A 20082-nucleotide genomic window follows, 5' to 3' on the forward strand; every position below is an offset into this window, starting at 1 on the left:
CTCTCTGTGCCAGTACAAGGGGGACACTAGCACTGTCCTACCTCACAGAGGAGTTGAGAGGATAAATGCATTAAAGACTGGGAGGTGATCAGACACTAAACTGACAGGGGCCATGTAAGTCAGATAGTTAGACAAAAACTATCCCTGTTTTACGGAAAGAGAAAGTAAGGCACAGAGAGAAGTGATTCGGTGAAGGTCACCAAGAGCCAGTACCAGACCTGGGAGTGACACCCTGGAGCCCTGTCCCCCAGTCCCCTTTTCTAGCAACTAAACAACACCTCCTAGAACATCCCAACTGGCACTGATCGGCCCCCGTGTTGACAATCTCAGGCACACAAGACAGAATGCTGAATTCCTGATCCCACAGCATCTCTCAGTGTCCCGATCAGATTCCAATTCGGAGAATGACATTCCGTCTTCTCAAATTTCCCCCTCCAGTCTCCTCTGAATACAGTATTGTCCTTCACTTCCTGTCCTTCACTGTTGCTGTGCACTAACGAACAGCCGTCACAACACCCCACACAGGCTGCTAGACGGATTCCTTCGGGAACCCTTCAGGATGAAAGATGTTATAGGAATGTAAGATTTTATTATGGCGGCGCAGCCAGTTTTCACCGTCAAAAGTGCCTTTATTTGATGGGTGTTTCCTAACCCACAGGAAATACCACAGCCCAGCTGATAATGTATTTAAGGACTTAACAGTCAGTCACCCAGCATTGCAAAATTATTCTTGAGGCAATCAATGGAGCAGCCAACCCACAACATTAAAATCACTTACATTTATCAAATGCCCAGCGCTCCAAGAGCTCTGTATCCTTGTTTTATTTTTAATATATATATATACACACACACACATATATATATATATATACACACACACACATACATACACACACACACCCCCCCATTCAGCTGGCTCTATGGCCTCAAAGACACAGTCCTGCCCACCTGGAATAGAATTCTCCCAACTCCAGCCACCTAAATCCAGCTTACCCCACCCCTTCCACAAAAGCCTTGGAGGCTAGACAGACCTTGCAGGGTGCTCTGATGGGCCACAAATCCAGGGTGGTGCCCCTTCCAGAGAGTAAGGCCCTACTGGACCATCAGCCCATCCCCCATTTAAAAGCGGATGCTAGAAGTCTGAGCACCCAATAGCAAACATTGAGGGATCCCATGGAGAGAGATGGCATCTCTCCAGAGCCAGGACTTACACCATTTACAGGTCAATGCCAATGCCTTAAATTTCATCTGATAAATCACTTGGAAGTCAGCGCAGACCACGGAGTCTGAGCATCAAATACTCCCTGAGCTACATGCAGGCTGCACTCCACACCAGCTGAAGTTTCCCACTGGTTCTCCCAGCACAGCCCCAAGGGCAAGTCATTTCAAAGAGTTTCCGTTCAGCACATTCACATCAGAGGTGTTTATTATACACCAGCTGGGCTGTAATCATGGGATATTATCAGTATGATGCCTTGTTTCTTTGTATACTACTACAGACTCATGCTCTGTTTCTAAATGATTGGCAAGTGACAAAGGGATCATTTGGCCCTAGAAATTTGGCCTTGTACCATATCCAGGTCCTCAGGGTCTTGCTGTATCCCTCATGGCAGAGCAGTTGTTCATGGAGACAAGGTATTTCACTGGTGTGGTGCCGTGAAAGAAGAGGCTCTGTTGGGAATCATTCAGATCACTCCCATTTCCTCGGCTATACTGAGCACGCGTTGTCTAGTGGCAGGAGCACGGGGGATTTAACATTTGTGGATTCTAGTCCCATCTCTGCCACTGAGACACCGCATGGTCAAGTCACTTCACTTCTCAGTGCCTCTGCATTTCCATCTGCGCTGCAACGGGGGCATTGCAGGGCTCAAGTGATTAATATTTGCGAAGTGCTTTGAGATCCTTGGACAAGAGGTGCTATTGGTATGATAGGTCAGGTATTTTACCTACCTAAAATTCCCTTTGCTAGATACACTACGCTACAATTGTTTTCCAGGCAGCACTGTGTGTTATGCAACTGCTGCAGTCCCCCCCGACCCCCTCCAGGCGGCTGTATGTCAGCAGCAGCTGAAGAAGTGACTGCTGTAAGCATACTTCGTAAAGCGCTCAGAAAATTTGAAACACAAGTGATCAATATCCTTTACCTTCATTCCCCCTCCTTTTTAGAAACAGGCCACTAATGGGAACTAGCTTCTGGTCACACTGGAACGCATGAAGTCATATGCCACTCACACCAGCCCTTGTCTCTGGCGTTCCAGGATTTCATAGAATCTCAGGGTTGGAAGGGACCTCAGGAGGTCATCTAGTCCCACCCCCTGCTCAAAGCAGGTCCAATCCCCAATTAAATCATCCCAGCCAGGGCTTTGTCAAGCCTGACCTTAAAAGCCTCTAAGGAAGGAGATTCCACCACCTCCCTAGGTAACCCATTCCAGTACTTCACCACCTTCCTAGTGAAAAAGTTTTTCCTAACATCCAACATAAACCTCCCCCACTGCAACTTAAGACCATTACTCCTCGTTCTGTCATCTGCTACCACTGAGAACAGTCTAGATCCATTCTCTTTGGAACCCCCTTTCAGATAGTTGAAAGCAGCTATCAAATCCCCCCTCATTCTTCTCTTCTGCAGACTAAACAATCCCAGTTCCCTCAGCCTCTCCTCATAACTCATGTGCTCCAGCCCCCTAATCATTTTTGTTGCCCTTCGCTGGACTCTCTCCAATTTGTCCACATCCTTCTTGTAGTGTAGGGCCCAAAACTGGACACAGTACTCCAGATGAGGCCTCACCAATGTCGAATAGAGGGGGAACGATCACGTCCCTCGATCTGCTGGCAATGCCCCTACTTATACATCCCAAAATGCCGTTAGCCTTCTTGGCAACAAGGGCACACTGTCGACTCATATCCAGCTTCTCGTCCACCGTAACCCCTAGGTCCTTTTCTGCAGAACTGCTGCCGAGCCATTCGGTCCCTAGTCTGTAGCAGTGCATGGGGTTCTTCCGTCCTAAGTGCAGGACTCTGCATTTGTCCTTGTTGAACCTCGTCAGATTTCTTTTGGCCCAATCCTCTAATTTGTCTAGGTCAAATCTGTCTAGGTCATGGGCCTGTTTTGTTTCCTGAAGTGTGTTTGCTCGCTTTCTGAATGCATTGCCTCTGAGCAAATGCGGCACTGTGAACAACAGCCACTGCTGCCTGCAATCCCCAGGGTAGCAGGACTCAGAAAGCTCTCTCTCTGCCACAGCTGTGTGACACTGGCATGGATAGTGGTGAACGACAGTGTGGTTCTCTTGCCCTTTGGACTTTTCACACGCTCTTCCGATGAGCCCCTTGGTGCCTTTCCCACCATTGATTTTTGTAATTCTCCTTACAGTTGCTCGCTTCCTCTCTCCCGCTTCCTCCTTCAGATAGAGTTATCGATTTCTCTTTCTTTCCAATACAAAGTACCTTCAATCTGGCCTCTTAATAAATTCTTGTTTCCTATTCACATTGAAACTCATGTCTTATGATCTCTTAAAGCCTCCTAATAAATTCCCCTTGTCTCGGATCTCTGAGTTAATTCCTTCCTTACATGATTTATCTCGTCTCCGCATTGACAATGTGCACCACTGACACCGTCCGAGTCTCTGAGCTAGCTACAGCTACGCCCACTCACACCAGCTGAAGAGCTGGCCCTTTGACTTCACTGGAGTTGCACCAGAGACAAGGCTGGCTCCCTAATACTGGCTCATCTGTTCACAAGCCCTTCCTCTCCATGTGTCTAGAATCTCCAAGTCTCTTCCTGTAAATCATCCCATTAGTTCTGAATCTGGGTCCCCTTCATCCCCCACAGTCTCAACATACGTTATCTCATCTCCATAAATGCGACTTCAGAGTATTGTTAGGTCTAATTCAGATTTCCCTCCTTCCCCCCGCCCCATAAGCCCTGGGAGAAGAGCTAGTACAACCGAGCTGCAGCCTTGATTCACTGCTGCTGTTCATCGTGGGGAAGGAGGCTGAGCAGCAGAGGCATCAAGGATCCCATTAATATTAACAGCATAATTATGTCCAATGCTTTCCCCATCACCTGACATGACCTTCCCTTTGGAAATACAAGATTTCAAGATGCCTTTAAAGAACCGCAGCAGTCAGGACAAACGTTAAAAGCCCCGCAAACCTGCTGAGAGCAAGGAAAATAGCCTAGGTACAAACACTGAAGGGGGAAGAGCAGGGGGAGGTTATTAAATCAGGAGAAAGCTTGGGAAGTTAACAAAATTTACAGGAATAATAGATTCTTTCCCTCCTCCCCAGGGGCATCAGGTACTTGTGACATCCCCAGATGGATGGACACAGCCAACAGGTCCCACCGGAATTCAATTAGCTCATTTTTAAATTGCTTTTAAGAGCCAAGCAGATCCATGACCATTATTAATTATTCAGATTGTGGTAGCACCTAGAGGGCCCCCCCAATAGGGATCCGGGGGCCCCGTACATTAAGCACTGCACACATACAGCACAGACACAGTCCAGGTCACAAAGAGCTTACAGTCTTACGCCGATTCCGCTCTGGTTCTACAGCATCGCTTTTCAGCGGAGACCCTGAGAGACAACTTCCGCAGTGGAAAACCCACCAGAGGTTGGGGGATAGTTGCAGTAAAGCAAAGTGGCTGCCACTTTTTCTCCACAAGGGAGCCCCCACAAGGGAGCTGCCTAGATAAGGGGGTGCAGCCAGGTGCCGGGCGCACTGATTGAGCCCCTTGCAAGCCAGCTGCCTCTCCTGTGCAGCCCTGATCATCATATGAAGTGGATTCTCCCTCCCTGAGGCAGGGTTGTGGCCGTCACAAGCAGCTCCTGCCAATGCAAGGAAGTACTGGCTAATATCCCGGTAGAGGGATGGCTTCACCCACCACCACTGGTACGCAGCTACTGAGGGCGGAGAGCATATGGCAGGCAGGGCCAGGCACACAGCATGCTACAAACCGTGGGGTGGCCGGCCAAACCCCTATGGTCCCAAGAAGTGCCGTGGAATCTCCCCCATAAGAATCCTGCCTTATGAAAAACCCAGCCCCATGAAACGCACGGGACTCAGTGGACCTGCCACAGAAAGACGAAGGGCAGAGTCAGCCGTGCCAGCGACCGAACACGCGGCTCCGCAGACCTCCCTCTCCCACCCTTTGGCACGAGGCCTGGCCCCCCCTGACCTCCCCTGGCCACCGGCACTGCTCCCCAACTCCTAACCCCTTCCCCTGGTACATGGCGGCAGCCGCCCCCTCCCGGAACGACTGATTTCTGCCCCTGTTCCCTACACACCTCCCAGGCCTCAGCTCCCTCTACCCTCCCTGGCGGGGAAGGAGGCTGCTCTCCAGGGATCTGTCCGTCCTCACCCCCCCCTTCCCCCTGGGACTGCCTTACCCAGCTGATGCCCCATCACTGGGGGCAGGGAGGGCGAGGCCTTGGCTGCACAGGGCCTGCTCCTGCCAGCAGCCCCTGGCAAGCGTAGCGGGTAGTGCAGTCAGCGCCATGGAACAACAGCCCCGCGATGCGGAGGCGGGTGCCTAGCAAACAGATGTGTCTGGAGAGTGCACCACTTCCCAAATCTGAGCTCCAGTCACCCGTATCACTCCGCTGCATGCTGCAGACACTCAGAACTTCAGAGCAACAGGGGGGGATAAACGCAGAGCTTCCCGCTCCAAAATCCCAGGCCCCTGTCACTTGAGCTAGAGGGGAAATCTCCATTTGCAGTATAGGGCTTACGTTCAGCACGCCCAATCCTATCTCATGGCCTCCATCACCCAAATCACCTCACGTTCTTGACTGTGTTTATATCCTCACCCCACCCCTGTGATGGGCGCTATAGCATAGAGGGCAGGTTTGAAAAGCTCCCTACCACCCTGCCCTGTCATCGTGACACCGCTGAATGCCCCACCACCCCTTGCCATTTGGCTTCAGATACCATGGTGCTGGGTGCAGGCTCCCAGCCCAAACAGAATAAAATTCCACACATAACCCCGGCAAGCATTTCCCCCTTCCCCGCAACATATTTGCAGGCCCCCTGTAAACAGGGTTTTTTCACTGAGGATTTGTTGAGTTCTACAAGAATTACCCGCTCCCCAATGCACACCGGTTTCTGTCATGTCTCCACAGAGCCAATGGGAGTCCAAAAATTCACAGCAGGTCTTATAACTCTTGTCTTCCAGGCTTTTTAATTCCACCCTCCCCTTGCTCTTCCTCCCTCCAGCTGGGAGGGACATGCTTGTACGTTGCCTGCATTGCCAGGCATCACACTGTGGGGATGGCAGAGTCTCTTTTATTCTTTCATCTCAGGGGCACCCAAGCTTTCCCCACCAGGGGGGCTGCACTGGCATCTTGCCAGGATCCAGAGGGCTGAGCCTCATTTGCATAATCAGGCTTAGCCCTTACCTAGCGCTTGACTAGTTCAACACACTTCACGGACATTAACGAATTAATCCTCCCAAGGCCCCGTGAGATAAGTCAGTCTCTTCATTTTGTAGATGGGGAAACTGAGGAACCAAGTGGCAAAGTGACTCCCCCAAGGCCATAGGACAAGTCAGCGGCAGAGCTGGGATCAGAACTCAGGCATTATTAGCTCCCAGTTCTATGTTCAAGCCACTAGAGCACCTCCATGTGCAGATGGCACAGGGGGCCTTCACTGGATATCCTCCTTGCTAACGATGGAAACAGTCATTAGCCATACTGTAAGAGTCCCTGGATTAGGTTTTGCCTGGTCCAGCTTAACTTCAGACCTACAGGACATAGAAATTTGTCCATCTTCAACATCATTAAAGCTCATTTTATAAATGAGGAGAAACTCCACAGACCCGCTAGATAGGATAAAAAAAAAAAATGTAAGGAATATAAACCACAGCTGTATGGCAAATACTTTCCTGCCTACTGAAAACTTCAGTTTATTGATGACAATTTAGCTGAAAACTAAATTTTTTGCCCCAAACCCAAAAAGTTTGACTCAGAAATGCCCACCCCAAGGCCTTATGGGAGACATAGTTCAGGTGCTTCAGGCCGCCAAGCTTCTCTACAGAATGGACTCCTACGCCAGACTACATCTCCCATGATGCACCATGGTCCACCTTCTAGTCGTGCTGCCATGGTGCATCATGGAAGATGTAATCCAGCTGGGTGACCCAAGCCAGAGGGGAAAAGGGGGGCCTGAGCCACCAAAACTACAACTCCCAAGAGGCATCCAGGCAGCATTTCCTATTGGAATTGCTGGGCCAAAAACTGAACATTTTGGCTTTTTTTTTTTTTTTGGCTTTTTTTTTTTTTTAATTAAAGGTCAAGTTTTGTGCAGAAAGTAAGACTTTTTGCAAAAAAATTTTGTTTAGCCAAAAACCCGTTTTCCACTGGAAAAAACAGCTTTGATGGAAAACTTCCAGTGAGCTCTAATATAAGCCCTAATGCTTCAGGTCATGAACTGAGAGGGGCTAGGAAGAAAATTCCCCTAAGCACAATGGAAATTTCCACGGCAAAGTTTTCATTTTATTTTGCCCCTTCCGCTGAAGCTGCTGGAAACAAGGCACGGGTCTAGGTCAACCCCCTGCTGTGATCCAGGCTGACAACTCCCATGCTCCTTTTCATTACAATCAGCAAGAAGACCAAGGTGTTACACTTTCTCCTGTCATGGATCAGCCCCCAGAGCTAGGGGCCCTGGCAGGACCGGAGCTTCATGTAAGCCAAACTTCAGGCCTTTACAAAATAGTTAGAGAAATTGCTTGGTCCGATTTGCTTTGTTAGCAGAGGATCAGCAACAACTGAAACACAAGAGGCTGCATTGCGGGTTGGGGGATGGGCAGGGATACCAACCAGAAGCTTCTGCAAGAGGCAGAAAAATCTCTATGAAAGGAGCTCAGCAGCAGCATCCCACACAACCTTGTGAGGCCGATAAAGAGCTAACTACGCAGCGTCTAGGCAGGCACAAAAAGTCTCCCAGTCCCAAACCTGATTTACTTGCGGCGTCCATTTGCCCGGGCTGGATAGTGAAGCCGTGATCGAGGACTGCAAATCTCTAGCCCTTGGGCAGCAACACGAGACAGCAAGGACAGCCCATCTCCATCCTGTGTCACTCTGTACCAACAGCCAAGGCAGTCAGCCGTCAGCCAGACCACAGTCACTTTCATCTCACTGTGCCCAGGCGAACAATGCCTTAGCAGGAAGCTGTGTGCCCCGGCAGGCGCCTCTGGAATGCAGCTGCCCGAGATTTGTCAACATGCTGCCCACCAAATGGTCTCAATGGTGTCTATTTAAAATCACCTTTTCCCACCTTTTCTGGCTGCATTTCCTTCCTATGGACTGAATTCTCCGCTGGCAGAAATAGCTGGCACGTTAATGGAGCTGCACCTGTTCTGAGGACAGTGGTGAATTTAGCTCCATGCCTAGGCCAGGTGGGCTGTAGGATTCTCCAAGCTCTTACACACTGGCTAGTCTCAAAAAAGCTGCCTCAGGATTAGAAGATACCCCAAGGGTTCCATGAAAAGGGAGGTTTCCTTTCAGAATTTCTTTTGGGCACCGTTTCCATTAAGTATCCAATTCATTGTCAAGGGACTCCTGTACATTCAGGAGCTAGTCACCTCTCTTCTCGTTGTTTGGAGATCTGTCTCTCCTTCCCATCCCTCGCTTCAACCGAGTTACGATCCCACAAGCTATTCTGTTCAGGCATGACAGAAAACCCCGAACTATTACTGATAAGGTAGGGGGGACAGGAGAAAGCGGGAAAGGGGCGGGAGGGTACTGGGGACTTAACTGCTGGTACTTTTCACTCCGAGTCACTGCCGTAACAATGACCGGGTACATCTCCATGGGAACATGACACCAGCGCTCTCTGATTTGCACTAGCTGGCTGTTGGTTAGAAGATGTTGGGTTTGACCTAGAAAGCCCTACCTGACCTGAGAATATGATAGTAATGCTACTCCAGCTACACACCAATGGAAGTAAGATCAGAGTCTAACCCAGGAGCAGGGACACCTACATGCATCTCCGTTATTGGCATATAATGAACCTGAAGCAAGGACTAAGAAAGGTACCTCCAGCCAGGTGGAATATTGTCCAGTACAATGCAGGGCTCTCACCACACGAATCCGCTGCAGAGAGAACCAAGCAACCAAGTAAGGCCATTATTAGCAGCTACATCGATAGACCACATCTGATGGGCTGACACGCAAAACAGAAGCGTCCCTGCCAAAGCAGAGGCGAGAGGCTGAATTAGATTGCATGCCTGCTGCCTCCCCCGGGGAGCATCACAGGGGAGGAGAGGGGCATCTCAGGAGGCCAGCCCAGCGAGCAGTGTTTTAAATAAATAAGTAAAAGGTGAGCTTTTACTGCGTGTCTGGAGCAAATGTGCCGAGTCACCAAGTCAGCTTGGATGGCAGCAAAGCAGAAGGATCTGGGCTGCAATAACACAGAACCCTCTTCAGGAGGATGATTTATTCTGCTGGTGTTTCACACGGTCAATCGGAGGGGGCGTTTTGCCTGCTCTACGCTGAAGCCTCAAAACAGCAGAGGAACTGCAGGAGTGAAAATGAAATGCATTCCTCTGCGGTTTGGAGGAGTTGAATGTTGATACAAGGGAGGGACAGAGAGTACTGGGAAGCAGCGGGCAAGCTTCCTGTACACAGCTGCTCTATCCTGACCCACAGTACCTGCCTCTGTCCTCCATATTCCAGTGCTGGATCCACTCATGAGCCTCTTACGGTGCATCTCAAATCGGACTTCTAGCTCAGGTTGCCAATTTTGGTTGGATATATTCCTGGAGATTTCATCACATGACATAATCTTTAATTAAAGAATAATCTTTAATTCCTGGAGGGTTGGCAACCCTACTTCTAACCCTACCCTGCTGTTCCAGTCCTCCCCCTTCCTGCTGCTCCCAAAACACGCAGCTCTGCTGATGAGCCACAATCGTGACCGGCAGCTCTCCTTGCTATTCCACCCTGATCCTGTCCAAGTAAACTACACTGTGGTTACGGAGATGCATAATGACCATGGGAGAAGATCCCCAGACTTTTTTTCCACGTTTGCCTGAGAAGTCCAAATTTGCTTTGGGGGACCATAATTCAAAACACCCACGTAGCACAAGCCCTTAGGTCACAAAGCCCCAAAAGTCTCGGCTTTAGTTCCCTGCCCATGTCCCCTGAAGCGCTTTGAGATGGGGAATTCTACCAATGCAGCATCTCTTACTCCTTGGCCCAGGATACGCCTCCCACAGCTCACAGGATGCACCAGCAGGTTACATGGTATATGCAAACCCGGGAGAGAGGGAGTAGCACAAATACTTGCATGTGCATAGCGCTTTGCAGCGGAGGATCATAAAGTCTTTAAAGGGGTACACGAAGAGTTATCCCCTTTTTACCGATGGGGAAAATGAGGCAGACAGAGACGGGATTCGGGTCAATCCACAAACTTGAGCACTAGATGTCCTACCTCCCATGAAAGCTGCTTAAAACAGTAGCCTGCTATTAGGCTGCCATCAGCCAGTGAGAGTTTGTCCTAGTTATCAGAGTCGCAGCCCTGTTAGTCTGTATTCGCAAAAAGGAAAGGAGGACTTGTGGCACCTTAGAGACTAACCAATTTATTTGAGCATAAGCTTTCGTGTCCTAGTTATGTCATCTATGTAACCCGATATCCTGCAGGAAGGGCTTCGGTGGTGGGTGGGGCTTCTACGGATTTGTCTCTCACGCTGTGTAGTTTCAGTTAAACCCAGGTGAATTAATCTCTTTTGATAAACTCAGTTTTTTTCCAGACTCAAAGACTTTAAGGCCAGAAGGGACCATCAGCAGCATCCGGTCCGACCTCCTGCACATTGCGGGCCAGAGAACCTCACCCACCCACTCCTGTAATAGACCCACAACCTCTGGCTGAGTTACTGAAGTCCTTCAATCATAGTTTAAAGACTTCAAGTTACAGAGAATCCACCGTTTACACTAGTTTAAACCTGCAAGTGACTCCCCATGACCATTGCTGTAAAACACAGGAGATTCTGTCTGTGTTTGTGCCTGGGGCAAGCTAAGGTAAGAGGAAACTTCTGCTTTGTTGTTTTAGTGCCTAGAACGTTGATTTAAGAGGACAATTATGGTCATTTAGCCCCAAAACACACTGCTCAGGATTACAGCCTTTAGTTAGCTGCTTTGGTGCCCGCATGAGCTATTTCTTTATTAGAAACCTGTTAAATACATTTCCTGTTTCTAAAATCGGTCTCCATGCTTTGTGGCTTGCTGCAGTTCCATTTGGTGACAAACCAACTCCGCTGTTGACAAAGGGCAAACCCCAGGGCTCCACTTCAGGAGAAAACTACTTCCTTTCTAGAGCAAAGAAAGAAACTGGCCAGTCTGAACAACAGATACTGCAGTACTGACGCAGACACACCAGTCTCCAGCGAACGCGGCTTCTCCACACGAAAGGGCGATTGCTCCAGCCCCAACTCCGACAGCTCCACCAGCACTCCAGCCACTTCAAATCTGCCCTCCTCGGGGACCTGGTGTAAATCAGCAGGGCTGCAGAGACGTCCATTGGGGGGGGTATGGCAATTTAGCCCAGCTGGGGAGCCGGTCCTATTACTTCTATCACGACAGCCCACTACAAGAGCTTAACAGCTTCCTACACCGAGCACAGAGTCACCCCACAGTAGTTTATCTGGGCACATACGGTGAGCATCCGAACAGCTCACTGGTCCCAGATGTCACTATGCCCTGGATCTGGTTGCATCTGCTGAGGAACGTTTTTAGCTTTCAAAATGCAGTTTGTGCCGGCCAAAGGTGTTGCCTTAATACCCCTGGAGACACAGAAGCCCTCTCACTATTCACAGAACAGATGCAGTAGGGCATGATTCCACCCCTCTTCCAATCCCCCACCCACACCACCAGGAAGTGTTGTCTTCCACAAGCCAGTCACACGGATACCAGAGAAATGCACGTTCTAGGACGCCTATGGAATGGATTCAATAGCCAGTGTTAAGAGAGTCCTGAGGAGCCCCAGCCTGGACCCAATGCTAATCCCGGTTTTCCGGTAAAGAATTGAAGGTTGCAGTGGAAAAGACCCCTGCCAAAGTCATACGTAGTGAGAAGCTGGGGAAGAGGACAAAGCTTTGGGAAGATGATATTAAAACCAGCTCTTAAGCCCTCTGAACTTCACGCATGGCAAGTTTGCGTGTGTGGAGCTGAACCTTGCACCTGTTAGTTTAGAGACTGGGCAAAAGTCCAAAACCAGCAGGGACCTGTTTTCCGGATCCAGCCTGGCTGCAACCCAGGTTAGCAGGAAGCTCGCCAGGACAGCGGATCTCCCAAGATTTATCTGAGACAGCAGAAATCCCACAAGTGATCAGACACAGAATTCGGCCACATGGGGCTAAACCCTGGGGAGAACAGCGTCCACAATTTCAGTGTCCCTTAACCCAAACCCTAGGTCTGACTAAGCCTCAAACTCCCAAGCTCCAGCTTCGAACTAATCGGGATTCAGCTCTGAACACAGGATATTCAGCACCGCATGGCTCTGATGCACTCGAAGAGGCATGAACACAATGAGATTCATCACCGGCCAATGGAAAGTGACTCACGAAGGAAGGAATAAATCAGATGCAAATACACAATGGGGCCAGGGGAGGACAGCGACAGGGCCATGGCCGGGTGGAAAAACAAGCAAAGCCAATTACACTACTCCACTCGCCACCAAGTGGGCCTCAGCGCCGAGTTCTGCTCTGGAAGCCAGACAAATCAGAGAACAACCAACCATCAACGGCAGCAGCACCAGGGCTGGGAAGCAAGTCCTCAGAGGAGAAGGTAACAGGATGGGGCATGTTCGCCGCAGAGAAAACAGGACGGAGGAGGCACGGGAACAGCCCGCAAAGACACAAGCAGGGATGTTCTGAAGTGGGCAGGGACCAATTAGTGTCACTCGATGGCAAGGGCCGAACAGGACGCGACAAGCCTTTCTCCAGAGGGGAAAGCAGTATACCGGGCAGAAGAGCGTGTTCCTCAGCCGCCAGCTGCCCCGGGGGGGACGTGGAAGGATCCCATCAGGCCTGACCTAAGGCCCGTATATTGAGGATGGTTTAGAGAGAGTGAAATAAACCCGGCTCAGATGCAGGGGAACGGACTGGAGATCTACTGCCGCGCCCATCCAGGCAGTGACGCTGACCCAAACGTGCAGTGCATGATCACTCCCACCTGCAGAACACACCTGGAAGTTATGATGGAGAGGCAGAGGCCTCCTGCAGAGCTCCTAGGACGCTGACATGAACTATGGGGCCACAGAGAGGGCAGGAAGCCCATCCCTCTGACTGCACACGTCCGAGGGCCTCAAGAAAACACTCTGGATAATGGGGCATCTGCTATTCGCCATCCTACATAGCTCCCAATAACCACACTGGCACTGCCTCCATGCCCACACCCCCTGTCCCTGAGGATGGCAGAGAGAGTGGACTGCACGAATCAATAGTGACAGCGCCCCCATTAACTCCCACTCAAACTCCCTGGGATGCCTCATAAAGCTGCTCTACCCTGGCCATGCTCCCCCTCCAGCTGGCACTCCGGAGAACCCTCGCCACGTGGCATTCATACAGAGGGGCTTCCAGAGCCGTGGAGAACGGGGAATGCCACTGCCTTGGTCCCACTCTTCTCAGAGACTGCCTTGGAGCCACTGCTCCTTTCACCCCCTTGGGGCCATGCCGTAGCGGGGGGTCTGTCAGACTGTAAGACCACACTGGATCATCTAGTCTGACCTCTGTACATCACAGGCCAGTAGCACCATGGCACCCATACGCTAAACCCAACAAACAGAACTAGACCAAAATAACACAGGAGACTTAACTATTGTATGCCACAGGCAGAGACCCCCCCTTAGCATTTCCGGCACACACATCATGAGGGTGTCTAGGCACTGTAATATGGGCTATAATCGTGCCGTGAAACTGCGTGCAAAACTCCCATGGACTCTGCGTGCAGAACAGATGCTTGGGGGCTAGATCCTAAAATCATGCAAGTCAGCATCGCTCCATTGAAGTCTTTGGAGGGAGGCCAGTTTACACCAACTTAGGGGCTGTCCCTCAGCATGAAGAACATGAAACAAAGAGATTATATTATTTTCACTCTGGAGAAACCAAAAATCAATGTGGCCACCAAACATCCAGCCAAGAAGGGGACGCAAATCAATACTAACTGTGATAGCGGCGGTTGTGATGGGCTCCCTGTCTCCTGAGAACTGTACCCAGACCCACAAGCCATTTCACCGGATGGCCACCAGACAGCCGTCAGATGGATCATCAGTGCTTTGACCTAGTGCCCGTTTGCATTAGCCTCTCTCCTCCCCAATTTCGAAAGCATCCGCGTCCGAACACCACATGGAATAGCATTAGGTAAACTCCATACACAAAATGAGGGCACTCGAATTAGAAATAAATCCGCAAAACATTCATGAAACCACATAGTCCATGAAGGTCATTCCCCTAATACTTGCCATAAATGCCATACCTAAACCAGGCCGAATTAGAGCCTTCTGCTAAATCTGCTTAGCAGAATCTAGTTTACATGTCTGATGAGGGTCTTAGGAAAAAACTAAGCTCCCGCTACACTGGTTTCTTTCTCCACCAAGCCAGGGAGATAAACTGCTAAGCAAGTCAGTAGAAAAGAAAGAGTGATGTCTTTCCAATGGGTGCCTTCTGCTAGCCAACTCATTGAGCATTAGAGTCAGCTGAGGAGACCACCATCCATCTATCCCAGCATAGGATGAAAGATAGAGGCAATGATCTTCAGGCCATTTAAAGAACAGAGGGCGGAGAACTGATCCCAGAACAACAGTGCAGCAAGAAGGAAAAAAAACAAAAAAAAAAAACAAATGACTGACAAGCATTTGGCAGGCTCCATCAGCGAGATGGTAGATTTTAGCAGCTGTCGGATCAGCCCCACAGCTGGTGATCAGAGAAACATTCCGCAAATGCCTTTGTGGACTTGCCTCCTTGCCTTTCCCCGGTGTAAGTGTGTGTTCCCTCAGGAAGAGCAACAAGGTAAAATATAAACGGGGCGTTTGGAGCATATTTCTCTGGGGTTTTATTTAGCAGCTTGTAAGAGGGGACGCCACCAATTTAAAAACTGTAAAAAATTAAAGACTGCAACAGGACAGTATCTTCTCCATCCACCCCAGGGAGAGGATTCCTTCCCTTCCTCCCAGCACAAAGACAATGGACTCAGCTGCTATAAATCGGTGCAGCTCCATCGAGGTCAATGGAGCGGTGCCAATTTATCCCCAGCTGAGGATCTGTCCAGACATCTAGAGTCAAGTTTAAAACAGCCACGAGGATTGCAACAACAACACAGCTGGAAGTCTCTGTAAATGAAAAGCCTAATCCCAAGATGGGCTGAGCACCTGCAACTTGAGTGCTGAATGCCATTCAGGATATGGCCCTAAGAAAAGGCTGTATCCATACTGGGTGGTGGGACTGAGAATTTAGCCTGGCTCGAGCTATAAGCAAATGTTCCCAGTAGTAAAGTGCCAAGGAGACGCTTCCTCTTCAAACTGGGCCAGATCCAAAGCTGGCTGAAGCCAGTGGCAAGGCTCCTGTTGACTTCAATGGACCTGGAATCAAGCCCCGCTCTTTGCATCTTCAGAGAGAAGAGGAATTAAAAACACACCCCACAGAGATGAAGGGGCTTGGCTGCCGTACCAGACGGTGACATTGCCCGGAAGCTCAGCATGGTTCTATCATACGATTGTTTGTCCAAGGCCCTTTTCCTGACTGGCCCTTTGAATAGCCATGTAAGCAGCAGCCGTGGTTAGTAGCACAAGTCACGTACACCGTGCGTCAAGGGAGCGGGGTTTCTAAAGTGCAGAAAAACCTTCTTTCATTTCACAGTCAAGAACAAGATCAGCTCATCACATACCAGCAGCACCGCCAGGGGAGCTGCTGAAAGGGATTTGCTAAACTGGGTTGTTTTGTTCTCTACTTTGGGGGTTCTCCTTCCATTAATCATGGAGCAGAGATGTCTCAGGATACTGCCTCACACAACAAACCTTCTCTTAGCCCAGATGGGGAATTCCCGCAATCGGCAGCATGTGCCTTGGGCGGGTATCACCCCAGCACTCTATTCTCACCTGATACCCCACAAAGGCGCTCAGCAAGCTACAGCTGGGGTTAGCTGGATTGGACAGCACCAAGGTAAGGCTGGGGGTGGGTTGCCCAGGCCTGTGTAATTATGGTCTGTTCAGTTGCACTGTGCTGGTTGAGATTGGTTTGGGTGGCACTGGGGGGGTTTGAGGTCACACTGGTTGCCCAGCGATCTGTGAGAGGTTACATTGGGTTGAATTCCAGAGCCCCACATAGACTCGTGATGGGTAGGAGAATGTCCGTTTGGGTTGGGATTGGGACGGGAAGGCAGTGGATTAGGTGTCATTGGTTCACACTGGGTTGAACTTGGCTAGCTTCAAGTTCACTGTCATGGAAAACGTATGCACAGAGCGGAGTCAGAATACACTAGGTTGAATGGGGCTGGGTCGGTTCTGGCTAGAATGGAGAGGAATGGACAGTGAATTGGGTTACATACCCAGTACCCGTCCTGTGTACAGTAGACCCGTTTTCTGCCCTCCTATGCCCCTCACCCATGCCCTCCCAAAGAATTCTGACACCATAACTTGGGATTTCTCCAAGGGACGATCTGTTTTCAATATCAAACAGGTGTCATTGTTTGGCTTTGGAGTTTGCTGTCCAATAGGGATGCTTTCCCTGGTGTGCCCTTGTGTGTTTCCCCTGGTTCCCCTCATGGGAGACAGGAGATTTTTCTCTCCAAATGCAGAGAGGCTGTGGCTCCAAGGTGCAAAGGACATTCAGAGGAGTTAATCCTCCCATCCTGTATGGGCCACTAGAATCCAGGCTCCCTTGGGGCACCAGGAATTCCATGAATAATAATAAATAATAATATCTAGCACTTATATCATGCTTTTCATCTTCCCAGGGCATTGCAAACATTAAAGAATCCTCCGAACAGCCCATGTAGGGAGATAAGATCTGGATTCTGCCATTCTTCCTGGTTCAAGGACTCCAGGATGGAGCCTGCAAGATTATCCCCATTTTACAGCTGGGAAACTGAGGCAGAGAGATTAAATGACTTGCCCCTGGCTACAGAGCAAGTCACTGTCAGAGATAACATTAGACTGGAGGAACTTCTCGCTAGTTCACCACTCAGAGGATTGATCCCATCTCTGTGCAATAGTCATAGAATCATAGAATATCAGGGTTGGAAGGGACCCCAGAAGGTCATCTAGTCCAACCCCCTGCTCGAAGCAGGACCAATTCCCAGTTAAATCATCCCAGCCAGGGCTTTGTCAAGCCTGACCTTAAAAACCTCTAAGGAAGGAGATTCTACCACCTCCCTAGGCAACGCATTCCAGTGTTTCACCACCCTCTTAGTGAAAAAGTTTTTCCTAATATCCAATCTAAACCTCCCCCATTGCAACTTGAGACCATTACTCCTCGTTCTGTCATCTGCTACCATTGAGAACAGTCTAGAGCCATCCTCTTTGGAACCCCCTTTCAGGTAGTTGAAAGCAGCTACCAATTCCCCCCTCATTCTTCTCTTCTGCAGACTAAACAATCCCAGCTCCCTCAGCCTCTCCTCATAAGTCATGTGCTCTAGACCCCTAATCATTTTTGTTGCCCTTCGCTGGACTCTCTCCAATTTATCCACATCCTTCTTGTAGTGTGGGGCCCAAAACTGGACACAGTACTCCAGATGAGGCCTCACCAGTGTCGAATAGAGGGGAACGATCACGTCCCTCGATCTGCTCGCTATGCCCCTACTTATACATCCCAAAATGCCATTGGCCTTCTTGGCAACAAGGGCACACTGCTGACTCATATCCAGCTTCTCATCCACTGTCACCCCTAGGTCTTTTTCCGCAGAACTGCTGCCTAGCCATTCGGTCCCTAGTCTGTAGCGGTGCATTGGATTCTTCCATCCTAAGTGCAGGACCCTGCACTTATCCTTATTGAACCTCATCAGATTTCTTTTGGCCCAATCCTCCAATTTGTCTAGGTCCTTCTGTATCCTATCTCTCCCCTCCAGCGTATCTACCACTCCTCCCAGTTTAGTATCATCCGCAAATTTGCTGAGAGTGCAATCCACACCATCCTCCAGATCATTTATGAAGATATTGAACAAAACCGGCCCCAGGACCGACCCCTGGGGCACTCCACTTGACACCGGCTGCCAACTAGACATGGAGCCATTGATCACTACCCGTTGAGCCTGACAATCTAGCCAGCTTTCTACCCACCTTATAGTGCATTCATCCAGCCCATACTTCCTTAACTTGCTGACAAGTATACTGTGGGAGACCGTGTCAAAAGCTTTGCTAAAGTCAAGAAACAATACATCCACTGCTTTCCCTTCATCCACAGAACCAGTAATCTCATCATAAAAGGCGATTAGATTAGTCAGGCATGACCTTCCCTTGGTGAATCCATGCTGACTGTTCCTGATCACTTTCCTCTCATGTAAGTGCTTCAGGATTGATTCTTTGAGGACCTGCTCCATGATTTTTCCAGGGACTGAGGTGAGGCTGACTGGCCTGTAGTTCCCAGGATCCTCCTTCTTCCCTTTTTTAAAGATTGGCACTACATTAGCCTTTTTCCAGTCATCCGGGACTTCCCTCGTTCGCCACGAGTTTTCAAAGATAATGGCCAATGGCTCTGCAATCACAGCCGCCAGTTCCTTCAGCACTCTCGGATGCAACTCGTCCGGCCCCACGAACTTGTGCACGTCCAGCTTTTCTAAATAGTCCCTAACCACCTCTATCTCCACAGAGGGCTGGCCATCTCTTCCCCATTTTGTGATGCCCAGCGCAGCAGTCTGGGAGCTGACCTTGTTAGTGAAAACAGAGGCAAAAAAAGCATTGAGTACATTAGCTTTTTCCACATCCTCTGTCACTAGGTTGCCTCCCTCATTCAGTAAGGGGCCCACACTTTCCTTGGCTTTCTTCTTGTTGCCAACATACCTGAAGAAACCCTTCTTGTTACTCTTGACATCTCTTGCTAGCTGCAGCTCCAGGTGCGATTTGGCCCTCCTGATATCTTTCCTACATGCCCAAGCAATATTTTTATACTCTTCCCTGGTCATATGTCCAACCTTCCACTTCTTGTAAGCTTCTTTTTTATGTTTAAGATCCGCTAGGATTTCACCGTTAAGCCAAGCTGGTCGCCTGCCATATTTACTATTCTTTCGACTCATCGGGATGGTTTGTCCCTGTAATCTCAACAGGGATTCCTTGAAATACAGCCAGCTCTCCAAGTGGCCTAGTGGATACAACACGAGATTAGGAACCAGGAGACCTGGGTTCTAAGCCTAGCTCTGCCAGTAGCCTGCTGGGTGACCTCAGGCAAGCTGCTCTGTGCCTCAGTTTCCCCAACTGTAAAATGGGGATAGTGAACATTATCTCTTTGCATAGTACTTTGAGATCAACCGATGAGAATGTCTACATAAGAGCTGGGTGTTATTACCTCAATATCTAGCATCCCGTTCAATGAAATAGCTCATTTACAGTCTAGGTGCTGGATGCACAATACTCATTACATCATGAATGGCTTTTTAATAGGATAAATTCACTGCAGTGCACAAGGGGAGGGGTCAGAGGAGAGGAGATGGCAGATTCAGAACACCGCTGGCACAACATAATTAAAGGCAATCCACTGCCACTAATTAACCATCCTTGACCTTTCAAGATAGTGAGGAACAAGGAATAAAAAAAAAGTGATTTTTAAAATCCAGGCTAAGCTTCACTAATCTGATGGTGTCCTTCATTAAGAACAGGCTTTGGAAAGTGGGAAATAATGCCAGATTTTTAAAATTAACAAATAATCAGTTATAGAAAAAATCCTATGGGATTTCATAGAAAATTATATCCCCATGGAGCTCTGTAAAGGTGGATCAAAAAGTCCTATGTGTGTGAGAGAGAGAGAGTTCCCTAGATATTCAGATAGGTATTTGATAAACAGGACAGACAGACAATAAATTTAGTGAATCAGATCTTCAACTGCTACTGTACGTTGACTTCCAAAGAGCTACATCAATTTATACGAGTTGAGGATCTAGCCTTAT

The 20082-nt window shown here is 49.3% G+C and overlaps 1 protein-coding gene across 9 annotated transcripts in view; it reads right to left on the bottom strand.

Annotated features, from left to right (window-relative positions):
* The window catches only part of EFR3B (EFR3 homolog B), a 155252-nt gene that overhangs the window by 86369 nt on the left and 48801 nt on the right, over positions 1-20082 (bottom strand). The window contains exon 1 of one of the 9 annotated variants that reach the window (XM_043542059.1): positions 7948-8022. The exons of 7 other annotated variants lie outside the window; for them this stretch is intronic. In XM_043542059.1, the coding sequence (XP_043397994.1) occupies positions 7948-7969 (22 nt within the window). In that variant the 5' untranslated portion in view covers positions 7970-8022. Of the gene's footprint in view, positions 1-7947; positions 8023-20082 lie in introns of those variants that run through there. One more of the 9 variants, XM_043542058.1, reaches the window with a different exon arrangement.

The sequence above is a fragment of the Chelonia mydas genome, chromosome 3, assembly GCF_015237465.2.
Source record: "Chelonia mydas isolate rCheMyd1 chromosome 3, rCheMyd1.pri.v2, whole genome shotgun sequence".
Lineage (NCBI taxonomy): Eukaryota > Metazoa > Chordata > Testudines > Cheloniidae > Chelonia > Chelonia mydas.